The 26,203-nt window shown below is 40.8% G+C and overlaps 1 protein-coding gene across 13 annotated transcripts in view; it reads left to right on the top strand.

Moving 5' to 3' along the window:
* FHIT (fragile histidine triad diadenosine triphosphatase) overlaps positions 1-26,203 on the top strand; it is a 1,399,071-nt gene that overhangs the window by 1,196,475 nt on the left and 176,393 nt on the right. For 12 of the 13 annotated variants that reach the window (XM_053220342.1, XM_053220341.1, XM_015065266.3 and 9 more), the window contains one exon: positions 22,439-22,507. The exons of the other annotated variant lie outside the window; for it this stretch is intronic. In XM_053220342.1, coding sequence (XP_053076317.1) covers positions 22,439-22,507 — 69 coding nt within the window. The remainder of the gene's footprint in view (positions 1-22,438; positions 22,508-26,203) is intronic. 13 annotated transcript variants of the gene reach the window in all.

Consider the following 26,203-nt stretch of genomic DNA (forward strand, 5'->3'; position numbering starts at 1 on the left):
GATAGAGCACAGAAGAGCAACCTCTATCACTTGGTCTTCATTCTTTGTTGTGAACCCAGATGAGTACACACTAATTGTTGCTAAGAGAGCACACACAGTTCTTTCCAGGATCATAGAGGATTGGGTTTGTAGCCTGATGCCACCAATTCTCTGGGCAAATCCCGTAAACTCCTTAATCCTTGGTATTCTCATCTCTAATACTTGGATGCTTATAATAGATTAGAAGATTGCAGTAAGAAGAAAACAAGCTAACATTGACTTCAGACCCTTAAAACAAAGCCAGGCACCTAGCAAAGGCTCCTTCCATTCTCCTTGTTAGTTAACCATATGAAAGTGGGTGGGTCAAAACAACAAATCTCAGCCATTTCCTCTGGTTCAACCCAATACTGTTCCTATCATTGCTATTATTTACTCATATGAAGTTGTCTCATTTATGGGCTGCAGAATCCTGGAGGCTCTTGAAAACTCAGCTTGAGGACAATGACTCTCAGTGTTAGAACTCACAATGTTTTCCAAAGTTTTGTAAAATGAAAGGAAGAATCTCTCTGAGTGCCTACGAGATCTTTCCTGGAGGAAATCAGGGGACTCCAGAGAACTCATCTGAGGTCATAGTGTAGAAATAAGGCAGGACCATAGTTTGCTGTTCCTCATTCTGGAGGATAGTGGAGGAAGTGGAAGAGAAAGCAATGAAACAAACACAATACTTGCAGATAGTGGTAAGGAATGGAAGAAATATAAAGAGGTGTTATAAAAAGGAGGTGGGTGACAGTTTTTATTGGAAGGTGGCTCAGGAGAAAGCTTCTCTGTGGAGGGCCATTTGCAAGTATGGAATCCTCAAGAACAGAATGTGCCTGGTATCACCAGGAAGGAAGGTTAGGGTGGCTGGCATATATGAACAAGGAGAGGGAGACACGGGGCGGGGGTGGGGGCAAGGTCAGGAGGGAGGTGGGGGTGGATCACAGAAAGGCTCCTTGAATGGCAGTTGTTTTCCTTTTGTCATGTAAGACCAGAATAATAAAATCCTCTTAACTAATTGCATTGATAGTTCTTATATTTCATATTGTGCCTTTCCTTTAACACAGTTAGGTTTTTTATTTGCTTTTTTGTATTGCCTCTATTATTTACTTGTGATCCATAGAACTTCCATGGCAGGGGGAAGAAGAGAGGGAAGGGGAAGGACTGTTGCATTCTTGTCTTTATTTTACAGCCAGGGAGGACACTGAGGCACAATGGGGCCAGGAAGCAGTGCTAGAATCTGCCCCAATGTCTCCTTACCCATGTAACCCATGTTACTCCCCCTGTGATGTGGTCTTCCTTGGAGCTTTAAGTCCATTGGAAAAATGACTCTACAATGCTCAGGTATCTCATGATCTAATTATGCATTGTTGTGATTTGTAAAGAAGGTAGCTGTTTGTTTAATTCCAAGTTCCATTCTACTCAGCAACTCTCACTAATTAAATGTAAGGCTAGAAATAGGTTAGAGGTGCTAAGCAATCGCCTGTGTTTTGAATATGATGTTCATATGTAAACACAGCCCACAGATCACACGTTCTGAAATGCATGTGTGCTTAATTAGCCAAATGTGAGTCACAGGTTGGCATAAATAGGTACTCTTCAATAAATGGCACTGTGTTGCATTGTTAGCGTAAGTGTAGGAGCCCAGGAGAAATTAATCACTAACACACCTGAATGTGTGTATTTGTTCTTGTAATTAGTTATCCTTTCTATGGTATTAAATGATTTACATCTATCCCAAATCTCTATAATCATGTTAACCATGGTTTCTGCTTCAGACCAAGATGTTGGAGAACTGAATGAAAATCCATGTATCTTTGATTTAGTCACTTGGTGGACATTAATGGAACTTCCAGCTAGTGCCCACCTCTTGGCAAGGCACTGAGGAGTACACATATAGATGAGTAAGCATGCTAGAAATTCTGCCTATGGAAGAGCCAAAGTAGGTAGAAACAAAGATCAGAAGTGAAACTTCTGGAAAAGAAGTTAGGGAAAGAGGGGCACCTGGGTGGCTCAGTTGGTTAAGTGTCTGACTCTTGGTTTTGGCTCAGGTCATGATCTCAGGGTTCTTGAGTTCAAGCCATGCATTAGGATCTGCGCTGACAGTGTAGGACCTGCTTGGGATTCTCTCTCTCTCTCTCTCTCTCTCTCTCTCTCTCTCTCTCTCTCTCTCTCTCTTTCTCTCTGACCTTCCCATGCTCGCTCTCTCTCTCTCTCTCTCTCTCTCTCTCAAAATAAATTAAAAAATTTAAAAACTTTAAAAAATATTTTTAAAAAGTTAAGGAAAGAAGAGATGATCTCCAGCTGAAGGGACCAAGGAAGGAGTCCTGAAATTTACAAAGTTACTGATAAAAGTCTCATCTAGAATGTTTAAGGACACTCAAACTGCTGTAATAGAAAAAATGAAAAATTCTATTAGAAAATGTACAAAAGGCATGAAAAGATACTTCATTGACAAGGACATAATGTGGCAAAAAAGCACATGAAAAGATGTTTGACATCACCAGCTGTAACAAAACCAAACAAGAGCGTGTCCACCTGATGCACAGCAAGTCAATGAAAGACTGGCATGGAGCTTTTTCAGTGGAGAAAAATAGGTTATTTATTGATGTGCCACCTGGAGAATGGGAGGGCTAATGTTTAAAGTCTCAAATTCTCAATGGCTTACAAGTGGGGTTTTTAAGGGCAAAATTTAGGACAGGGGTCCTCTGACAAGGTGGATGCTATTGATTAGAGACCCATGAAGTCACATTTTTATTTTATTTTTTAAATGCTTGTTTACATTTTATTTTTGAGAGAGAGAGCAGGGAGGAGCAGAGAGAGAGAGAGAAACAGAGAATCCCAAGAGGAGTCTGTGCAGTCAGCACAGAACCTAACATGGAGCGTCAACTCATGAACCCTGAGATCATGACCTGAGCCGAAATCAAGAGTCAGACGCGTAACCAACTGAGCCACCCAGGCGCCCCAGCTCATGAAGTCATATTAATAGATGTTACTTAGTTGCCTCTGGTGCTACTCTGTCTGGTCCTATGGAGGTCTGTTCCATCACACAAAAAAATTGAAGTATGCAAAATATCTTTGTTGTTTGTTAGAGATGTCATTATGTGTATCTGGTGCCTCTGAGTTCAGGATAGTGCTGCCTTGCTTTCTGTCCATCCTCAAACTCACTGTACGTGCATCAGCTAGTGGAGTTACATTTCTTCATGTTACCTTACATGACACACAGGCATTCCTATCTCTTGGGCCTGGGTCTTAGTGTTCCCTGGCCAGTCCAGCCATGTCTGGGGACAGTATCACCCCTGGTGTTCATTCTTTCATCTAAAGTAAGGAGATGGATGCCAGCTTCACAGCCCTCAGGGAGATGCAAATTAAGACCACAATGACTTATCACTATACACAGATTAGAATAGATAAAATGACAACACAGAATACCTGGTGAGCTTGTAGAGAAACTGAATCCCTCTGGTGAGAATATAAAAACCAAACATACTTAGCCAGCAATTATACTTCTGGGCATTTATTCCAGAGAGATGAAAACTTATGTGCACACAAAAACTTGTATATGAATGTTCGGAGTGGCCCAAAACTGGACAACATGGTAAGATCCTTTAGTAAGTGAGTGGTTCAACAAACTGGTACATCCCTACTGTGGAAAACTACTCAGGAATAAGAAGGCATGAATGACTGATCCATGCAACAGCATGGATGGATCTCAAGAGCTGAGTGGAAAAAAAAAATCTCAAAAGGCTAAATAATATATGATTCCATTTATATGGCATTCCCAAAATAACAACATTATAGAGACAGAGAATGGATTAGTGGTTCCTGGGGTTACAGGCAGTAGGGGAGAGTGTGACTATAAGAGGGCACAAAGGAGATCTTTGCCTTCATGGATTTGTTCTGTATCTTGAGTGCAGTGGTGTTTATGTGTCTACACATGTGCTAAAATGACTTTGAACTATGCACACATTGTGCCAGTGTCAATTTCCTGACTTGATGTTGTACTGTAGCTGTGTGGTGCTGTCCATATGCCATTGTTCAGTACTTGGAGAAACTAGGTGAAGGGTACACTGCACAGGATCTTTCTATTTTTGCAACTTCCTTTGGATCTATAATTATCTCAGTGTGAAAAATATTTTTTTAAGTTGGCAATGAAATAAAAATGATAGCAATAACTAACATTTAAAGAGTACCTACTGTACACTAAGCCTTTGCTGAGTATTTATTTTCTGTAATTTATTCCTAATTCTCAAAGGGGAAAATGATATGAGATTTATAAAATGTTATGTCTATCTTGCAGACCAGGGAACTGGGGCATGGAGAAGTCAGATAGCTTGCCCTGGGTCACACAGAGAGTAAGTGGTGAGATGGGGATTCAAATACATTCAGTCCACCTCCAGAGCCACATTTGTCCCACCATCTTCTTCATGATGCTGCTTGTGGCTTTCCGGGATGTGTAAGTTCTGTTGAGCCAGGACATCCGCGCAGCAAAAGAAGGATATTTGGGTATAGAGGAATTCCTGTGGTGGAGCTTTCCCCCTCTCCTGGGCTGGTCTTCATACTTGAGAGAGTGGCAACATTCTGAAAAACCACTGTTAAGTATGACAGGTGTTCTAGGACAGCACTGATGCCTGTACCCAGGTGGCAGGAAAGTGGCTTCTGTAATTAGCCGAGGAAAATGGAGTTGTTCTGATTTCCACTTGCATTCAATGGTTCTCATTGAAGGGAAGGTCCCCAAGGGTCCCTCTCTTTGTCTTCCATGCAGAGAAAGGCTGGGAGAAGGGTGGGCGGTGCATTTCAAATAGAACAGGTGTTAGTGTTCTTCTCCCTTTTCCATCACCAAGATGTAAATCCTCCAATTTCCATGCTGATTTATTTGAAGTTGAGAATATTTCTTTGTCTGCTTCCTATCCAGCTGCCTAATCTGCCTTTGATCCCAGTCCTAAAAAAATTCTTTGACTTCTGTCAACCTGAAAATGCTTGGTGCTCGCCAGCATTCTCTTCTAAGCCCTGAGCCCCAGTCTCCCTGCCGTTGCCATTTTCTGCTTTGTTGCCTGCCTTTTGCAAGAGTTTCTGAAGCAAGGAGTGAAATCTGAGCAAATCTGTGCTCTCAGAGATGCACCCATGGATTTATTGTGATGCCTTATTTTTCTTGTTACTAGTATAATAGGAGGGCAGGTCCCTGCTCCAAATAGTGGGCTCAGCATTCTGGTTGCAACCAGTTTAAGTATGCAGTCTCTGAGGCAGAGCCACCTAGGGGGAGTCCTAGCTGAGAATGGAGTTGCTACAGATGAGAAGAAGAATGAGGCAGCTGGTCCTAGAAAACACCGTTTGGGAGGAATGGCCAAGTGAGTTCTCTTGGAGAAAGGAGAATTGCTGTTCTGTTTTATTCAAGAAAAAGCTTTTTCTGTCTTGTAAATATGATTTCCTTTGGCCACCCCATTCTTGGTTAAATAATTAGCCATCAATCTCATAAAAGTCATCCCTAGGCCTGTTAGGAGGTGAAGATGAGATCTGGGCTCGGGCTGGGTTTAGGGCATCAAGTTGGAGCACTGGAATGTTGGCCAGAGGGTGGTTCATGGAAGAGGCATGGGATATGGTTTCCAAAGATCTCTGAAAAGATGGAGGGTGAGGCTGATGTTGGCCTGTGAGCTGAAGGGGCTGCCTATAGGATTTAGGATGAGAGGCTAAATATGGATGCAACCAGAATAAGGGGTTCAGAGAAGTGGAGGGGAACACAGCCTGGAGTGTGGCTTGAAATAGTTAGAGCAGCTGGAGTCCCTCTGTCAAGATACTATAGCCTCCCCAATGACAGCAGTATGAATGGTTTGCCAGGATCCACCCCTTCTAACTGAGACCACTTTAGGAAATAAGACAGAGATCATGAGAAGAATTCAGATCCCAAGGCCTGACGGGCTTTAACTGACTGTTCTAGAGATACAGTTGAGGGAAAACTCTTGGAAGTTGAGAGTCAGTGCTCTTAAAAGTAACATGGTGTCTCATGCTTCCCCCCCCTACATGCGCCCAATTCCCAACCATTTCCAGTTCAGCCACCTTACTTCACCATAGTCCTTCTCCCCTTAACCAGCCACACCATATCTCATTTGGGGATATCAGGGAGCCCAGGGGCACTTACCCTCACTGCATCCTGTAGTGGTGTGTGCCTTCCTCTCCTGGGTTTCTGGTAGCCCTTACAGAGGTCATGACAGCATGGTGCATGGAGTATAGTCCTGAGCCTCATAGGCTCCAATGGGTGATCCCATTTTGAGTCCAAATATTACACAGGTCCTCAAAGTAGACCTAAAACCGATGAGGAATCCCAGCTGTAGTTGTGTAACTGCACAATACCCATGGCAGGAGGCTGCAAAATATTTTAGGATATAAGAGAATATATGGCGGACTTTTGCATGGACAAAATAAAGCCAGCTCTGAGAGAGAGAGACTGCACAATCACAATGTAGAGCCATTTTTAGGAGAAAAATAGGTATGAGGCCAGTGAGGATACTCGTGTCCCAGTAACATCCTTATATCTTTGGCAGGACTTTCATTGTGGCTCACCCCAAGTTGATTTGATTCACCCATTCCCCCTACCTTTTTTGAGATTTCATAGCAGAGCAACTACCCTACTGTTAAGAGTGTAGTTGACAGTTTCAGAACAATCACCTTATACAATTATATGCACATTAGTATATACCATCGGTTTGCTTTTGCTTTTGCTTTACAGATTTCTACCTCCTAGATTCAGGTCCAGTAGAGTTCCTGTGATCTCTTGAACATTGAGTTGGTATGCTTCCTCTCTCCTCTTCCTCCTATTTCTCTTAACCCATCCATTCTCCATATGTCTATTGACTGTGTGCTAGGTATGATTTCACGAAATGGGATCCCAGCTGTGTCAAAAAATGAACAGGTAGGGGTGCCTGGGTGGGTCAGTTGATTAGGCACCTGACTTGATCTCAGCTCAGGTCATGATCTCACAGTTCATGAGATCAAGCCCCACCTGGGGCTCTGCGCTGATAGCCTGAGCCTGCTTGGGATTCTCACCCTCTCTCTCTCTTTCCCTCCGCTGCTTGCTTGCTCTCTCTCTCTCTCTCTCAAAATAAATAAGCTTAAAAAAAAAGAAAATGTAAACAAATATAGATTGTCATTTCATGTAGGGAAAAAGGAGAGACTGTGTAATGATGGGGCTTCTTTTATATAAAAGAACTAAGTCCTCACTAGGGAGGTGTCATAGTTTGGGCTGCTATAATAGGACACCATAGACTGGATGGCTTAAACAGCAACATTTGTTTCTTACTGTTCTGGAGGCTGAGAAGTCCAAGATAAAGGTGCCCTCAGAGCTGGTGTTGGGTGAGAGCCTACTTCCTGGTTGCAGGTGGCCACAGTAAGCAAACTGGCTCCTGTATTTTCATAAGGGCAGGAATCTTATTCATGAGGGCTCCACCCTTGTGACCTATTTACCTCCCAAAGACCTCACTTCCTCATACCATCACATTAGGAAATAGGGTTAGGATTTCAGCATATGAATTTTAGGGGCACACAAAAATTCCATCTATCACAGGAGGTAACACTTGAGCAGACACCCAAGTAGTAATAACCAGAAGAGCAGCTCACATTTTTTGTGTGTTTCCTTATGGTGACAGGAGATGTGGGGAAGGCTTTCCAAGTATTATCTCATTTAATCCTCTCAGCCCTTTGAAGAAGGTACTTCCTTATCTGCATTTATAAATATGGACACCAAGGCTTACATGTAAAACAACTTTCCCAAGATCCCTGGGGAAGGGGAAGTGAGGGGTGGAATGGAGATGTGACTTTAGAGCTTGGCACTCCTAACCACTAAGCTCTGCTGCCTGAGTATTTGTAACCTGAGGGGAGAGGCACCCACTTCTCTGCTTTTGGTCTCGCTTCCCAGTGGGTTGAAAGTAATCGTTTTCACACTGTGCTCTAGGGAAGCTCCAGGGCTTTATGAGCCCAGGATATGTGTGTGGGGTCACACAATGGTGTCCGGAGAATGGTTCCACTTCTGTCTGTTTTATAGAATTTGCTTCAACAGAATTGTTTTTAATGGCTTAAAGTCCTTAAAAGAGAGTTCTAAGATGACTCATGTAATGAATATTCATTTAAAAATTTAATTTAAAAAGATAAGAATTTTTGAGGCCAAGTGGCAGTTGTAGAGGTGGTGATGGCAGTGGCAGCAGTGATAGCTGGTGAGCACTTACGTGGTGCTTACTAATTTCCAAATATTAGTACTCTGTAATACTAACCCACTCAATCCTCACAACAACCCTATGGGGGTGTTCGTTTTACGGAGGAGGAATCTGAAGCTCTGAGGTGAGTAACTGGTTTAGGCTAGGCTCCACAGCTGGTTAGTGGCAGGACTAGGAACTGAGCCCGGGGTGTCCAGCTGTAGAATGTGTGCTTCATTAACCTACCACGTAGTGCTAGGGACCTGAACCTTCTGTCACTAGGCTTAATGTGAAATCTATGCCTGCCCTGGAGTCTAGACGTGGTGATTGCATGTTCATGGAAAGCACTTTACAACCTGAACCAGCTCTAAGACGTAGACATTCACCATTATCTGTGACACCCTCTTCCTTGGACTGACTATCTGCTGATGGACATGTGACATTTCTTAGGAGCAAAACGTGATTCCCAACTTTCACATACATGAGCCTGGTGTGGCCTGCTTGCATAATTCATTTTAAAAGATGAATTGTTCGTTCATGACATTAATGAATGAAGCCAATGCTGGCAGCAGCCAGGGACCCACAGTGTCCTAAGCCAACGCCAGCCTGACATTTGTTTCTTTATGTGCTACAAGATAGTCAGCCATTGGATGGCCCTTTTTGACCAGAAGTTAATTTTGAAGATTAGAAGGCACAGGAAAATCATCATCAACTGTTCACCTCACTTCACTGCCTGTACAACCAATTCTGACGCATGCCATGAGGGAGCATTTATGCTAAGTGTTCCTCAAAGGGCTCCACCACCATAAATCTCAGGTCTGCAGTTAGATTCCTGGCAAATGGGAGCCACTGCTAACACCCCACTGCAGTTCCCTTCCTGCGGGAGGGTTGGGACCAAATGACATGCTGCAATGTGTCTTCCATTAATGGCCAGTCCGTGTTGAACCATGGAGACTGAAGCGAGCAAGTGTCCCATTCTGGACTAAAAAAGTTGAGTCAACATAAATCCCAGGGGCCTCAGTTGCTGAAATCACCCAGGAAAGGAAACATTATTGATTTCTCATATTATCTAATTTCTGGGCACTGCTTATGGAATCACTCTGTCTCATTGAACAATAAAGTATATTATGAGAAAAACGAGGGATAGTCCCAGGGCTTTCCCCACTGCCTGTTTCCTTTTTTTATTATTATTGCCTTAGCAGTATTCATAGTTTGTGCCTCAAAGCCACCAGACAGGGTCCCACAAATCTCCCTGGCTCCTTGTGTGGGAGCCAGGCTGAGATGATATGCAGCCCTCCGGATGCTCCTAGTATCATCATTTTAGACCCAAACTGAGATATGATTTAGGAGGTCCCGATAAAACTGGGGATCATTGGCCTAATCGGAGTCATTTATCCTGTCTTGAGCTATCAAATCAGTACTCGTGGGTTGCAGGGAGGTGGGTGAGGGTGCTTTTTTCTGGTATATTTCACAATGATTACTTTGAAAAGAATCTCATTTATGAAGTTCATGATCTCTACAGAGTATCTGAGTAGAACTTTTGTAGGAAGTAGCAGCTCCACTTAGCAGCTCCGTAGGTTGAGAATTGGCCCATCCTAAAAGAGGATTCATTTCTAAAAGCATGACTCCAAAATCAATACCTGCTCACTTGAATTAGAAGGAAAATGTAACCCTCCAAATGATGGCTCTGCCTAATTTGTTAATTCAGGAACATTAGAAAACAAGAAAGCATATGTACCAAGAGAAGAGTGGAATGTGAAAAAAAAATCCAAGGGAGAAATATGATAAAATTTGGATCACACTAAATCTATTTATGCTGAATGTTTTATTTTGTTGAAGTCGCATGTGAAAATAGCCATATTGAAATGATGAAAATCTTGTATTCAACTCATGTTAAGGGAAGAGAATGTTCTTTTGAAAGATTTTGCAGTAACATTTAAAGCAAGGAACTCATTATTCATAGAAAATCACAAAATGGTGGGAGAAGGAGGGCTTCACTTAGGAACCCTTCCCTGCTTGCTGCTGTTCCTATGTTAAATGAACAGCAAAGTCTCAAAATGTTGCATGCAGGCACAGAGACATTTTTTCATACTAAAGAAACATGACTTTTAACTATGTAAAATGATTCCTTCCTGACAACGTTTAAATAGTGTGCCAGCCCACCAACAAAGCAGACTGACAGGTCGTGAACTGATGTGGTTCATCACCCTCCTGCAGAGGCTAAGTGTCTGGATCTTACCATACCGCAGCACATCTTTGTTCCTTGATTTTATCTGGCACCTTGTTTTTTTTTTTTTTTCTCTCTCTCTCTCTCTAGTTAAACAACCTAGTTGTCACTGGTGGACAAAGGGAAAAGAAAAGTATCATTATGCTTCATTTATTTTTAAAGCACCTGCTTTTTGGAACACAATTTGCAAAAATTATTTGAAATAGATTAACCTTTGAAATGATAATGACATAAAATTATATTAAGTAATTTTCCTAAAAAATAACTCATATTGAAAATAATGCATGACACCATCAACTTGAAACCCAACTTAGGATCTTGTCTAGATTCAGTTACTTCTGGGTGACTATTTGATACTCAGACTGTGTGTCTGTTTCACACCCAGAAGTTTACATGTTGTGGTCTCCTGACCTCCTGTGAATTTATAGGTCTACTTCCTAGTCTCTCTGTTAGCACTAGAAATGGAAATAACACAAGCTTGCCCTTCATGGCTGACCTTTCTGGGTTTCTCATCACTTTTATTTAAACCAGATATTAAAGGTGAAAACTATAGTAGTGATGCACTCAGCTAGTGAGATAATTAGGAAGCACCATTTCCATAATTACTGTGTCACTATCTCTGGAGGGACATGAAAGCTTGTCCTGTCCCTTTAACAGGACAAGTTGCTAATCCCCTTAACATTTTTTTCCCTTTGGACTGTTAATATTTCACTTTTTTTTTTTTTGCTTTGTAAAATATTCCTAAAGGGAAGCTTAAGCAATAATGCACAGATTATGGAAATGATGCTCATTAAGTAGAGGGCAAGATTTCTAGAAAGCCACAGAGCTGCTTCGAAACATGTAACCTCCATTAGAGGCTTCATTTGAATGTTTATTCATGGAGCAGTAAACGTTTATTATTATACATTTTATTGAAACATAAATTAAAGAACTGTAATTACGTGTATGGCAAACAGTAAAGCAATGTGCATTTGTCACAGAATGAGTAAGACAAGGAAAAATGCCATAATTGTTCCATTTGCATCCAAATCCTTTATGGTATACCCAACAGAAAAATACCCAGAGGGAATAACTCTGTGGATTAATGTTCTGATATGGTGTATAAAAAAAAAAACATATTCTAGATACTCTTTGTAGCAAAGAGAACATCCTAGAATTAATTTGTCAAGGTCACAAGCTATCCAAAGAAAGGGTGGGTTTCTTCTTTTCTCCTGAGAGAGAACCATAGTAACTCTTATTAAAGTTAATGCTGAGCAAAGAATGCATCCCCTTGGCAGTCCGTGCAAGGCTGATTGTTTTCAGGATGAGCTATTTGCTCCAGACACTCAAGCATATTTGAGGAGTTTTTAAAAAGCACTTATATGAAGCTGGAAAGACAAGACCTTCAAACTTACACTTTTGTAGAAAAAAAAATGCAATTGGAAAGAAAGTAATGTGCGATGTAATCATAATGGCTCTGCACAGGCCATATCCTTGTATGTGGAAGCAGAGGGAAAAGACAAGAGTGGCCAAAAGAATCTGTGTGTATGAGGTTTCTTTTTTTCTTTTTTTCTAAAACAACCTAACAAATTAAGAACAGTTTGTAATCACCTACCCACACATCCATCTATCCATCCATTCACCCATCCATCTACCAAGCATTTACATAATATGGAATGTGGGATTGGGGGAAGGAAATAATCAGGAGAAAAGTACAGTCAGGAATGTTCCAGAGTTCCAGATTAATAGAAGAGAAGCACCTGGAATTAATGGTTCTTAACAGTACAAAGCAGTCATTGAGATGCCTACAATGAATCAGAAGACCCCTGGTGAGTCTGAAGGAGGTGATGGTGGGCATTTAAACTGGCTCTTAAAAATTGGGAGGAAATGGGAGACAAGGAACAGGAAAGAAATGTCATACATAGGAAGGATCACTATGTAATTTTTCCTACCAAGGATACATACTGTAAACACAACAACTACAACAACTGCTGATAAAATACAAGGGTGGTAAGTCCTTAAACATTCTTTGTATCTCTTGAAAATCATTTTACTGGAATTGTCAGTAATGTACTCTCTCTGCTCAGCAGCAAACAGAACTCTTGCATGTGTGGATTAATGGGAAGACTTTTTTTTGTCCTCAAATAAGTCTACCTGTAGTTTCATTTGTCTTGTTGCATGAGCAGACCCTATTGACATTAAAATTATCATATTTGCATGGTTTATCATGGTTTTATCAATATTGCTTGAGTTTGTCAACTTTTTAAAGGGTAGTGATTATACATCCTATTTTCTTCTTCCTGAACAGTTTTCTTTATTTATCTTAAGTGTTTGTTCATTTTCGAGAGAGAGACAGACAGACAGAATATGAGCCAGGAAGGGCAGAGAGACAGAGGGACGGAAGATCTGAAACACACTCTGTGCTAACAGCAGAGAGCCAGATGTGGGACTTGAACTCACAACCATGAGATCTTGACCTGAGCCAAGATCCAGCTGAGATCATGACGAAGCCACCCAGGCACCCCCTGAAAATGTTTTTGACAACCTGCTTCTACTCTAAACCAGAAGGTGTGGTTGGTTCTGAAGCAAGCCTTGCTAAATGTATCCTATTCTGTACCATCAACAACCCCAAAGCCTGTTTTTTTCTTTATGGATGGATTCTGCCATACTTGCTTTGGTAAGTATTGGTTTGTAGTTCCAAAATAAATGTCACTGGAAGTCCTCCTGCTCACAGGGCCTTGCAGACACCTTGAGGGCCCAGCCAACTCAAGAATAAAATTGGTAGTCTGTCAGAAGGCACAGGCACAGTGATGGTTTTTGACCCTCCTGTCAATGACTTCCTTCCTTTAGACTTTCAGCAATGCTGAAGCAACTGGTATGCCTTTTAGGAAACAGAAGAAACCCAGTGTTTTTCAGGTGTCCAGACTGCTCCAGTCAAGTTGAGAAACTTTAGGAAAAAAATTTTTTAAAAAAGCCAATTCAGTAAAAAAACAAAAACAAAACAAAATACTTCCAGAATATGTGGAGACCCTGCAGAGTTTTTTGGCTTAACAATTGTGTTTTTAAGCCATATATCAATGGCGGTGCTCCAATTGTGAGTTATAATAATATATCATGAGAGGGACAGTGCTCTCATGATATATGGGTGCAGTACATCATCTAAGCATCATGGCTTTGATGATGTATGGCTCCACACCACAATGAGAGTTTAAAGGAGCTTTTAGCGACCAGACAGCTTTAAATTTAAAATTTTCTAAAAATTAAGGTCTTTTCAAGTCAAATAAAAGCAAGATGCTGGAATCTCATGCTTTATAGAGTGTCACTGCACTCTGAGAGCCTGGGCATGTGTCTTTCCCTTTTGGCTTTAAGCTCAGAACATGGAAATAATGGTCAGGTTCTTCTTCAATTTCTCTTTCACAAGTACAGGTCAGAGAACTGAACAAACATGAGCAGGTGTCAATGCATCTGTTTTGCCAATCACTTTTCCCCCATCTTCTGCACCATAAGCACGAGTAGCTTATCTCTAAAGCCAAGCACTGGATCATATGAGATTTCTCTTGTGTTCTTTGTTTTAAGGAGCCCTTCTGCTAAAATTCAGAACAAAATGAACAGATAAAAAGGAGAACAACTTCGTAACCCATCGCTCACAAAAACAGGGCCCACAGGAAGAAAACTTGCCTTTTCTATCATTTGTCTTTGTAAATAAAAGCCTTGATTGCAAATGGAAGAAATATATAAGGTGACCGACATGCAGTGTTCACCCTAAGCAGGAAATGGGAGCTATTGCTTGGTTCCACCACCTTTCCTGTCTTCATGAGGTGTTTATAAAACAGTGATGCTGCGCAGCAGAAAGTACCTACGTTGTTTAAAAACCACTCGCTTTTGGGGGCAAGGAAATCACTATCAATTAAGAAAGCAGGTGCTGGAAGAACCTCTCCTCCTCTTTCTGTTTATAATCCTACTGCAATAAACAGAACAAAATGAGAAATCTTCCTACTGTTTGCATAATAGGCCCAAACAGGAACAGCAAGAGACAATTACATTTCAAGTGACTTCTTCCATTTTCCTTTACTAAGAATGGCAGTAGAGTGACTGCCATGTGGAGAGAAACATCTGGGCATGAGGAGTTAACACAGTCCCCTTCCCATTATTTTGCCTCCAGTCTTTCATTGCTTTCGCTTCCTCCACAGATTCAAATTCTCAAATTACTATAGATTTTCGATGTCCACCTTCTACTCCTCCCAGACTTCCAAAAGGCAAAACATCCTGTTTCCACCAATTAGGAACTCCTCCCCCTTTTTTTTTGTTTCAAAAAGAAGTTTTGGGCTTCTCCACCCCCTCCTATTCAAGTAGCTTAACTATATAATCTGGATAACAAAGAGGGGGACTAAATGCATCATCCATTATTCTGAGGCTGTTAGTTGAATGTTATGAATGAGGGACACCTGGTGTCTCTAGAAACGTTGGTTATGTCATCACTTTTTTGGAGAACCCCTTAAATTTAATCCACTTCTCTTCTATAAAGATAACACTGACACATCACTTAATTATTATTAGCTTTACTTAGACATCAATTGCACTATCACACCATTCATCTATCCATTTAAAAAAAATTAATGTTTATTTATTTTTGAGAGGCAGAGAGGGGGAGGGGCAGAGAGAGTCAGAGACATAGAATCTGAAGCAGGGTCTAGGCTCTGAGCTGTCAGCACAGAGCCTGACGTGGGACTCGAACTCACCAACCACAGGGTCATGACCTGAGCTGGAGTCATAAGCTTAACCAACTGAGCCACCCAGGTGCCCCTCATCCATCCATTTTTAAGTTATTATCAGTTATAACATGAGCTACCATTCCCATGAGAACAGTTGATGCTAATAATGGCACACAGAGCTGTAGATGTATTAGCACATCCAAAGTCCTAAGAAGTAGAAACTCCTACCATCTCTATTTTTCTACATAAGGAAAGTGGGGGGCTTTCTGAGGAACACATAAATGGTCCAGGGTCACCCAATTTATCATAGTGGCAGAGCTGAAATTATAAGGCAGGTTGAGGGGATGTCATATCCATCTAGCTACTCCATTGTCCTTCCCAACTGAACGACTAGTATTTGGGTGAATGTATGTCTGGGTTTATTTGGAACAGCTCAGAGTTAGGCCTATTGTCCTAAACAGGCCAGTGCAGTGTGAATAGTGCCTTCTTTCACTCTTAAAAGCCCCACTGTAGACAATAAATTATATGGCTCCCTAACTAGTAGCATGCTTCATGCTGGGGAATCTTACTTGTGCTGATTTGAAGTATTGTCATCTGCCTCTCCTGGGAAGACAGAGAAAGAGGCTGGCTCTCAGGAAAGTCCTTCTAACAGGGTGGCCTGCTGGCTCTGTTCAGGTGCTTGCTGCCATTTATGCATCTTCTTTGGAGAAATGTTCCTACTTTGCCTGTTTTTTAGTTAGAATTTTGTCTTTCATTAAGTTTTCATAGTTCTTTATGTGTCCTGAATATAGTGCCCAATCAGATATATGATCTACAAAAATTTTCTCCCATTCTCTGAGTTGACCTTTCAGTTTCTTGATGGTATTCTTTGGAGCACATTGTTTTAAATTTTGATGATGGTCACCCTCTTCCACTTTTAAGGTGACCCTTGTGGTCACCCTGAGCCCAGGTGGAAAATCCAAGATCACCCATACTTTTCCTATTTTAAGGGCAACTGGTTAGCAACCTTAATCTTTCTGTAGCCAATTTCACCTTTGCCATGTAACAACTTATGCACGAGTTCAGGGATTAGGATGTGGATTTACTAGAAGGGTAAAAGTATCTCTGCCCTTTACCTGCAGTGGTTTTTTGTTATTCTTTAGAATCAGATTTGCATTCTAAGGTCACTCAATGATCTGAGGGAGGGGGTTCATGAGGGAGCAGCTGGTGGCGGCAGGACCCTAGTTATGGAGCAGGGTAGCTCTCTAGCCTTCACTGCCCTCTCCGCTTGCTTGTATCCCTTAAAACCAAACTGCACTATATTCTGACAAGGGCAAAAGACACCAGTATGATAACACCCACCATCCTCAGGTGAATATGAGGTAAAGTAGATGTGTTCAAAAGGATGGAAGGAGAAGTGCCTTAGTGCAAAAGAAGTAGGACTTATAAAAATGTTGTCAGGGTATTAAAACTCAGCTCCCACACTTGGAGAAAAAGCTAGAGATAAGAGGGCTTTTAAAGCTAAAATGTGCTCAAGTGTGTGAGCCAGGAAAGGGTGAATCTACTGCTTGGTACAAATTACTTAAATTTAATACATGAGTGGAAGAAAAGGTTTGGCATTGAGCAACTTAGTTTATATTATATTGGGGATGGCTCCCAACTAGGAACGAGTACAGGAGATGACACTGTTTTAAGTGAATTAAAGTTTCTGGGGAAAGGCCACTTGTATTCTTTGATGCCCAAAGGACTTGCAGATGTGATCAAAGACATTACTGAGAAATCATGGAGCCTGAGAGCCATAGCAAAGAGTTGTCCTTATATCTGGTACGAATATTTGGGAGAAGCAGGGTGGTCTCCTAAGAGATGGTGTCATGGCAGTCTTGGATTCAGATTTCAGCTCTTGGTCACTCTCTGCAGGAGCTTGGGTAAGTTGCTTAACCTCTTGGGGTCTATTTTGTCAACTGGAAATGATAAATGTATTTATTAATTACCTCTTGGGAGTATTTTTTATGTTTATTTTTGAGAGAGAGAGAGAGAGAGAGAGAGAGAGAGAGAAAGAAAGCATGAGCAGGGGAGGGGCAGTGAGAGGGAGACACAGGATCTGAAGGAGACCACAGGCTCCAACCTGTCAGCACAGAGCTCCTTGCAGGGCTCAATCCCACAAACTGTGAGGTCATGACCTGAGCTGAATTCAGACACTTAACCTAATGAGCCACCCAGGCGCCTCATCTCTTGGGAGTTTGTAAGACTTCCCTGAAAGGATATAAATCATCCCAGGGACTGGCATGTAGTAAGCTTTCAATAAATGCTAATGACAATTTCTACTACTAAAGATAATAACTATAATAATAATAATAATAATAATTGTAGAAATTAGTAAGCTTAGGAAACTTAAACCAGTATTTCCCAAAGAGTGATTTTCTTCCTTCTCTGCAGAAAGTGCTATTGATTTCTTTGCAAGACTCCTTTTCCTTGGAAAGTTTTCTGTGCTTATGTCTCTCCCTTTCTTCACCTTTCCCTCTCTCCTAAATCCACTTCAGTTTTATTTTGTTTTTTTAAATAACAGCTTTGGGGCTCCTGAGTGGCTCAGTAGGTTGAGTGTCCAACTCTTGATTTTGGCTCAGGTCATGATCTTGCATTTCATGGGTTCAGGCTCCACATCAGGCTCTGTGCTGACAGTGCAGACCCTGCTTCGGATTCTCTCTCTCCCTCTCTCTCTCCCCCTCTCCTGCTCATGTTCTCGAGAGAAGGAAGGAAGGAAGGAAGGAAGGAAGGAAGGAAGGAAGGAAGGAAGGAAGGAAGGAAGGAAGGAAGGAAAGAAAAAGAAAGAAAGAAAGAGAATTAAATAAGTAAATAAACTTAAAAAAATAAATAACAGCTTTATTTATTGAGGTATAATCCACATACCATAAAATGCACTCTTTTAAAGTGTACAGTTCCGTGTTTTTTCTAGAATATTCACAAAGTTGTGCAACCATCATGACTATCTAATTCCGAAATATATTTATCTTCCCCAAAAGACACCTCATGCCCATTAGCACTTACTCCTTGTTTTTTTTTTTTTTCCTGGAAATTGCTAATTTACTTTCCATCCCAATAGATTTGCCTATTCTGGACATTTCATACATGGAATCAGACAATATCTGGCCTTTTATGTATGACTTCTCTCATGGACTGTAATTCATTTAGCATAATTCTTTGACTTAGCAGTTCTTCATTCCTTTTTATGGCTGAATCATGTTCTATTACCTGGCTATACCACATTTGTTCATGCATTCACTACTTGATGGGCATTTGGGTTGTTTCCCCTATTTGACTATTATGGTTAATACTTCTATAAATATTCATGTGCAAGTTTTTGTGTGTCCACATGTTTTCATATCTCTTGGGTATATATGTAGGAATGGAATTTGGGGTTCTATGAAAACCCTGTTTAACTTTTTGAGGAAGTGTGGAACTCTTTTTCCAAAGCAGTGATGCCATTTTATGTTCCCGCCAAAAGTGTATTAAGGTTTTAATTCTCTATATTCTTGCCAACAGTTGTTATTGTCTTGCTTTTTATTTTATTTTTTTAATTGCCATTCTGTTGAGTGTGAAGCAATATCTCAGTGTGGCTTTGCTTTCACTAATGACTAATGATGTTGAATATGTTTTTAGCTAAGTGTTTATTTCCTCAGTTTGCAGCACTGACACTGATGATTATACCCTCCTTCTTAAAATTCCTTCCTCACTCAGTTCTAACATTTACCCTCTCCTGATTTGTCTCTTTCCTCAGAGTATCCTTAACTTTAGTCCATTTTCTTTTTTTCCCAAACTTCAAATTTTTAAGTGTCCCAATTCTGAATTTTAAGCTCTGCCCACTATATTTTTTCCATAACACTTATCTTCACCTGAAATTAAATTGTATATTTATTTACTTGTTTATTGTCTGCATCACCCATTGGAATGTAGCTTCATGGGGGTGGGGACTTGTTAATTACTGTATTCCTGGTTCCTAGAATGGCACCTGGTTATAAATATTTTTGCATGGATATCTATTAGAAAATGTAAATAGATATTCTATAAATAAGGACCTGAGATCTCCATTATTAAATAAGTTTCTTGGTTGCGATTGAACATATTTAATCAAGTGTATATAATGTGGTTCTTCTCAGATACCTTAATATGCTAATAAGCATTGTGAAATTTTACTTGACCATGGTAACTCTTTTGGTGTAGACCAGGTTATGGATTTTCTGAAGTATTCTTCTAACTCAAGTAGCTAAACTGCTTGAAACTCTAGCAAAATTTAAACTCTAGTGAAAAATAAATCCTGGCACAACTTTGGAGTGCTTTATCAATTAGAAGTTTTTCTGGCACTTCAAGAAGTAAGTTGTGATCACCAAGGCTCAATATGAACTCACCAAGGACAGGTTATGTCAAAATATCCCGATGTGTCTGTGTTGTCCACAGGGTTTGTTTGTTTTTTTATCAGAGTGCCATTCTACCAGAAGGCCATGGCAATGGCATTTCTTCACAAAAGTGAGGTTTTGAGCTGGCTTGATCATGATTTCCCTCTTCTGAGGAGTTGAGTGGGTTGTCAGGATCTTGAGATCAGTCTGTCACTTAAGAATTTATGTCAAGATATCAGGCTGGGTAGAGTGAGGTCTGTGCCCTTGGGAAGAATCACCTACATAGTGAGCTGTTTGTTGTCATCAGTGTCACAGTACATTCCAAGTGGTTACTGATGATCAAGCATGGCATTTCCAGGACTGGGTGATAACAGAACTTATGGAGTAGCCCTGAACACTAAATCTAGGCAAGGAAGGTAAAGAAAAGCAGGTATGGATGGACCTGGACCCAGGAGGCTCCCCTAAAAGAATAAGTTCATAGCCAGTCATATTTCATTAGTGCATAACAACAGACATATCCCTAAGGATAAGGGATGACCAGAGTGCAGGAAGCCAGGGGAACATTTACTTATTGGTGTTCCATAATGCAATAGGGCAGACAAAGCAGTGAGTGACTGTGGTGCCTCTGGTCGCATTTGGCAGGAAAGAGGTCAAGAAACGGATGGACAGTCTAATCAAGTGCTTCTCAGACAGTGGCCCTGAACCAGCAACACCGGTATCACCTGTGAGTTTGTTAGAAATGCACATTTGGGGCCCTGGTGTCTCACCAGGCCCAGGTGCATGCTCAGATTTGAGCACCTGCAGTCAAAGCAAGAGAGACAAGCTCCAGCAGCAGACGAACTAGAACGATGCCCCATTCAAGGAGCTTCTTAAATATCTTCCTTGCTAGCATGGAATCTGGTCCCTGAATGTGATCTCTACTTGGTCTGAAGGTTAAAAACAATGATAATGAAAATACATAAAAAAAATAAATAAATAAAAGTAATACTGCTGTAGCGACATGTGTTGAGTACTAATTATGTCCTAAGCAGCATGCTGAGCACAGGCTTAGCTTTGATCCCTCTTAATAACTAAGTGAGGTAGAGACTGTTGCACTCTCTGCTGCAGCTGAGGACACGGAGATATAGGCCCTTTTGAGGCAGGGGCTGCAGCTAGTAAGTGGTGGGTCCAGGGTTTGCATTGGGTAGTTTGCACAACACTGGTCTGGTTATTACACATACAAGGTTGTGTAATACCTGGTTATTACACATACAAGGGAGATGTTGCGTGGGTGGTTGGATGGAGTGATGGATAGAAGAAATGAAGATAAGGGAGCAGGGAAGAAAGGAAGGAAGGAGAACAAGAAGAAAGAAAGGAAAGGGGAAAGAAAGAAAGGTGGAAAGGAGAGCTGCAGGTATGGGAAGCAAGGTTTGAGTGAAGCCTCCTTCTAAGATGGGCTATTCCCTTACATTGTGGCACTTTTCTGGTCTCACTTTGAAGTCAGCCAGCCTGTGTCCTTCAGCACATTTCAGCCTGGGCACATCCTCCTTTGTTTTCTCCTAACACTGTTTCATGGGTAGTCTGCAATTTATTTTTCCTTATTTGTTGATTCTCCTTGTCTCCCTATGCTCACACAGTCTTTGTAACTTAAGTATACGCTCACCCCAGTTGCTGAGCAATCTGTGACTGCCTTCATTGTTGACTGGAGAATATTCTGGCAATAACATGTCCTTCTTTGGGGACGATGTGCTCTGGGGCTGACATGAAGCTTCTCTGTGTTCATTCACCTTGGACCACCTTTTTCCCTGCCTCTGCCTTAATAGCATATCATTCCCCCCACCTCCTTTTGCAGCAAAGCCACAGAGACACTTAATCTCCCATTCTCCAGAGGCCCTTTGGAAGCTCAGAGCCTGAACTCCATAATCAAGAAAGGGTGGGCGTGATCAGGGACAAAGTTTGATTCTTTGTCAGCTTCTCTGCATTTAGGCTTTTCATTTTCACATTCCTCCACACGGTTTGTAATAAACACAAGAACATAGCTCAAGGGCAGGAATGAGGTTTAACTTGAGCAGAGGTACAATAGAGGCTATTTGGAAACTAAAACTTTCAAATGGCAGTTTAGCCTTGAAGAATATATTGAATTAGATATGCGGTGTGCCTTGATTCATAATCTCTGCATAATAGCATTGCTATGTGTATTACCAGGGTGCTTTCATAGACTGGAGACACGGGCTGTTTAATAGATCAGCCTCACAGAATGAGCCAAAACACTCATGAAGAGCATGGGAGCAAGAGTCACAAGACCTGGATTCCTGCACTGACTCTGCCACCTCCCATGGGGTCTTGACTTTCCTGGGAATAGCTTTCCTCATCTGCAAAGTGGGTGTCAGAGTAGAACTTGCCTCATGGGATTATTCAGAGCAGTAAAAGAGATAAACGCTAAGCACAGAGTGTTCTTACAATAGTAAGTAAAACTTTAATAAGTAAGGACTATTTATATTACTTTCATACGATTTTTATTTAGAAACCTTGATTCTAAAACATGGTGCACACTCTTTAATACCTTCATTTATTTGCTTTTTACTTAATGCAATTCTCTCTTAGCCAATTCTTATTTCTTGTCACTTTCAGAGTAACTATGGTCACCTTTTAAACCATGCTGTCACTTGAAAGCCCTGGCTAAATACAACCAAGACTGACAACTATGAATAATTCCACATACCCCATAAAACACTCTGGCATTTCACTCAAATTCTCATATATGCCACCAAGTTGTTCTCTCTTGTTTTGTGCCTCTCTGTTCTCCACAGATTTCAGATACAGTTACTGAAGGTGAACATCATCTCCCTCTGAAAAATAATCCATCAGGAACCAATGTTGAGTAATTGGGATTCATAGGAGCATCACTGTCAAGTCTAGAAATATACGAGGAGATAATCACATTTCATTTTTTTTTCTCTTGAACGTTTTTAGCATGTTCACGTCCACGTTCTTCCAAGGAAGGCTGGAGACTTTCACAGGAATGACAGCGTCTATGATGAGGTGGGTCTGTTTTCTCTGATCTTACTATTTGATCACAGAGGCTGTCAGTATGATGAAATCAAGCTGATGAACCAGGTGTCACCCTGGATATATGGTCTTAAGTGGGATTCCACCCCATATGACTTGGGAAGTGGCAGTAGAAGCCAAGGAACCAGGAATGACCATTATGGGAATCAAAGACAAATGAATCATAGTGATTTTCCTTTTCAAAGTAAATGTGGCAGAAACCAAGTGTCTTTGTGATTTCTGCCCTATCATTTACAAGGACACTAAATATTACCTGGAAATATGGCCCAGAGTCTCCATAGGAGAAAATTGGTAGTGCTGCCAACCAATGGAAATCAAGCTGATTCATATATTATCTTTTTTTAGTCAAATACTATTTAATTTAGAGATGCTTTGGAACTCAGCTTGTCTCTCCTAACATTTATTCAAAGCAAAACTTTGAATTATTGTTACCTGAAACCAGCTGGTTTGAATGAGTGCTGCCCATGTATCATAAACATTTTAGCAGTTAATTGACTTCTGGAAATTTCCATTCAGACACAGAAATGTGAAACCTCTACAAAGATGAAGTAGCAAGGTGATCTGGTCCTAGGACCTCATGTACCTGAGAAATTTCAGGGGTCTGTCTCACTCTGCGGGGTACGTCGCCTATAAGGGTTATTCTGGTATAAAATATTGGAAGATAATTTCAGTTTAACTACCTGTTGTAGCCAGTGATGGGCAAGTATTTTCCCCAAATGATCACGTGGCAGTGGTGCCCTAAGATGCTTGGTTGGAAAGGGTTTTGAGGCTTTTCTGGATGAAACAAAGACAAATGTTGTGATTGGTTAACAATGTCGACCACAGATGTCAAAGAAGAAAGAGGTGCCATTTTTGTCACCTATTTGACGCTCCTGTTCTAAACCATGGAGAGCAATGTTTAAAATACATTTTTAAAAATTTGGTTGTTCATCATGTGGCTCTATCCCTATGTTTATCCCCACCTGGTTTTATATTTTTAGGGTTTTATTTTTTTGTATTTATGTGTCATTTAAAAAAATTATAGTATTTCTTGGCAATAACTGGTATTAAAGTGGCTACCCAGACCCTGACAATAAAGACTGAGGGGCCATCAGTTAATAATGAGGCTTACAATTAATTTTTCTGGGATCTATTAGATTCTTTGTGGTGACTGATTATCATGCTTTTGGGATGTCCCTCACTATACTGTGCTTCCTGTTTTTTCCAAGAGCTGCAGGAGGAATGTGCAGGGTGGAAATGCTCTAGTGACTCGTCCCTAAGTACTGGTTTTTGGACCAGTTGCTGCAAATCTCATTTCTCCAGAGATACCATCCCTAGAGAGTCTGACCCAGTAGATTGCAGAGGCATACTGAAATCAGAAGTTATGAGAGCATAAGAAAGTGCCCAGGAGATTCTGATGCATGGCTAGGTTTGGGAATAGTCTCTCTCCCAAATTTGTGCTTTCTCAAAGTTATATCCTATAATATTGTAATTTGAACTCATTTTCGTTAGATGTGGAATGTGACTTGGAGTTAGTAAGGGCTTAGTTTGCATTGGAAGAAAATCAGAATTATGGAGTAATTATAAAGAGATGCCTTTTAAAAAAATATGAGTACTGATCGTATTAGCATAAACTAAGGTTAATAAAATGTTGCCAAGTACAGGCTATTTTAATGAATAAATTAGCACATGATTTATATACAAGTGAATACTGCTAAAGTGTTATTAAAAGTGCTTGAAAACACTGTTTTCTTGGGCTGAACTGTCACCTTGAAATCTTATTTATATTCTGAATGCATTCATGACAGGAGCTATGGGGCTACATTGCAGCCCAGTTCGAGACACGATGTCCAACACTGAGGTTGGTGTGTGGCCTTTCTCTCCTTCCTTACTCTTTTGCCCTTGTGTGTCTGCTCTCACAGCATCTCTAGCCCCAGAGATGAGGCAGCACATATTCCTGCCTCCTACCTATTTGGAGAAGCATCTCAAGAGAAGGAATTACTGTAAGAGTTCTCTTCTTTTCTTTTTTTCAATTAACCAGTAAGTCGCATGCAGTATAGACAATACCCACTAAGGGAGATGGTGGTATGAAATTATGAAGAGATTGAACTTCGGGCACCAGAAGAGTGAGGTTTAAACCCAAGTGCCACCTGCTAATTTTGTGACCTGGGACAAGTCACTCAAGCTCTGTTTTTAATTCTCTTATCTTTAAAATGGAGCTAATACCCTTCAAAAGACTATTATATGAAATATATGACACACTGTACTTGAAAAGCTTATTGCAGGAATTGGTACATACTAGGCATCTATTAATAGGTAGGTGTTTCTCTTCTTATGATCATTACTTTTGTTTTTAAAAACTTAGCATTTGGTGGGTAAATGGAGAGCTTGGATTCGAAGTCAGGTCATTGGATGTTTCCATTCAACACTCTTTTCAAGGGTCAGATTTCTAATTTTCTCTCTACCTTTAACTGCTTTCTCTCAGATTCATCTTCCTTTTTATACAAAAATATAGTTTGAGTACATAATAAGATAATGTCTTGAAAGTGGCACAGGCAGCATGAAGCATTGCACAAGCATTATTGGTACAAGAGATAATGTACATTAGACTGAATGATCTTAATCAGGAATGATAGAGTGATGAAGTACAGCATTCTTTATGCTGATGGGGGCACTCACTCTAGATTATGCATTTGTCGTGGAACTACAACAAACAAACTGCCATGAAGGGTAGGGAGTAGGGAACAGGGACAGCAGAAGACTGAGCTTGATAAAATGTAATTGTGTTCCTACTGCTGTGGAAATAGAAAATGATACCTAAAGAAGCCTTAGGTTGTAAATTGGCTAAGAATATGGTGTTCTCCCTGGGCGCTGTTTTAGGAGAGATGGTGACAAACTGGAGAGGGTTCACAGCAAGGTGATTGGGATAGCAGAGTCTGGACACAGTGATCTGGGGAGTAGTTGAAGGTGGGGATATTTTGTTTAGAGAAAGGAAAACTTGAAGAGGGAAGACAGTGACAGAGTCCCTGTTTGTAAATATATGAAGGGCTGGTACGTGGGAAAAGTATTAAATGCTCTGTGTGACTCTGGGAGTTGGGGGAGGGGAGATTTGGGACTTTCAGGCTAAAAGGAGCCAGATATCAGCGCCACATAACAACAGATCAAATTGATAGAAAGTGATAAACATTTTTAGTACCGTGTGTGTGTGTGTGTGTGTGTGTGTGTGTGTGTGTGTGTGTGTGTGTGAAGGGTGGGGGGAGCTTCCCTTTCCTGGATCTATGAAAGCACAGATGGCCATGATTCTTCAGGTGGACCTCTACATCCAGTCCTTGGAGGGACCACTTAGTTCTATGATTCCTATCTTTACAAATCTGACCCATTGGATGATTACCTTTATTTTTAGGTTAGGCAAGTTCTGTAACAAATAGTGTGAGGTATTCTTGTTGTTAGTATTATAGCATTTGGGTCACTGACCAATAAAACAAACTTTTTGTGTTGTTCATAGAAATACATGTATAGCTCACCTCTGACTTGTGTGAGACCATACTCTATTGATTTTTCTCTTTCTCAGCCTGCTTCCTACTTTTTCCTCCAGTTCATTGTTGCATATTGATGGTCCATGGGCTCTGCTCACCTCCTCATATGTATTTTATTTTGCGTGCCAAGTATTTCTTAATAAGTCTGAATGCT

The sequence above is a fragment of the Acinonyx jubatus genome, chromosome A2 (genome assembly GCF_027475565.1).
Source record: "Acinonyx jubatus isolate Ajub_Pintada_27869175 chromosome A2, VMU_Ajub_asm_v1.0, whole genome shotgun sequence".
Classification (NCBI taxonomy): Eukaryota; Metazoa; Chordata; class Mammalia; order Carnivora; family Felidae; genus Acinonyx; species Acinonyx jubatus.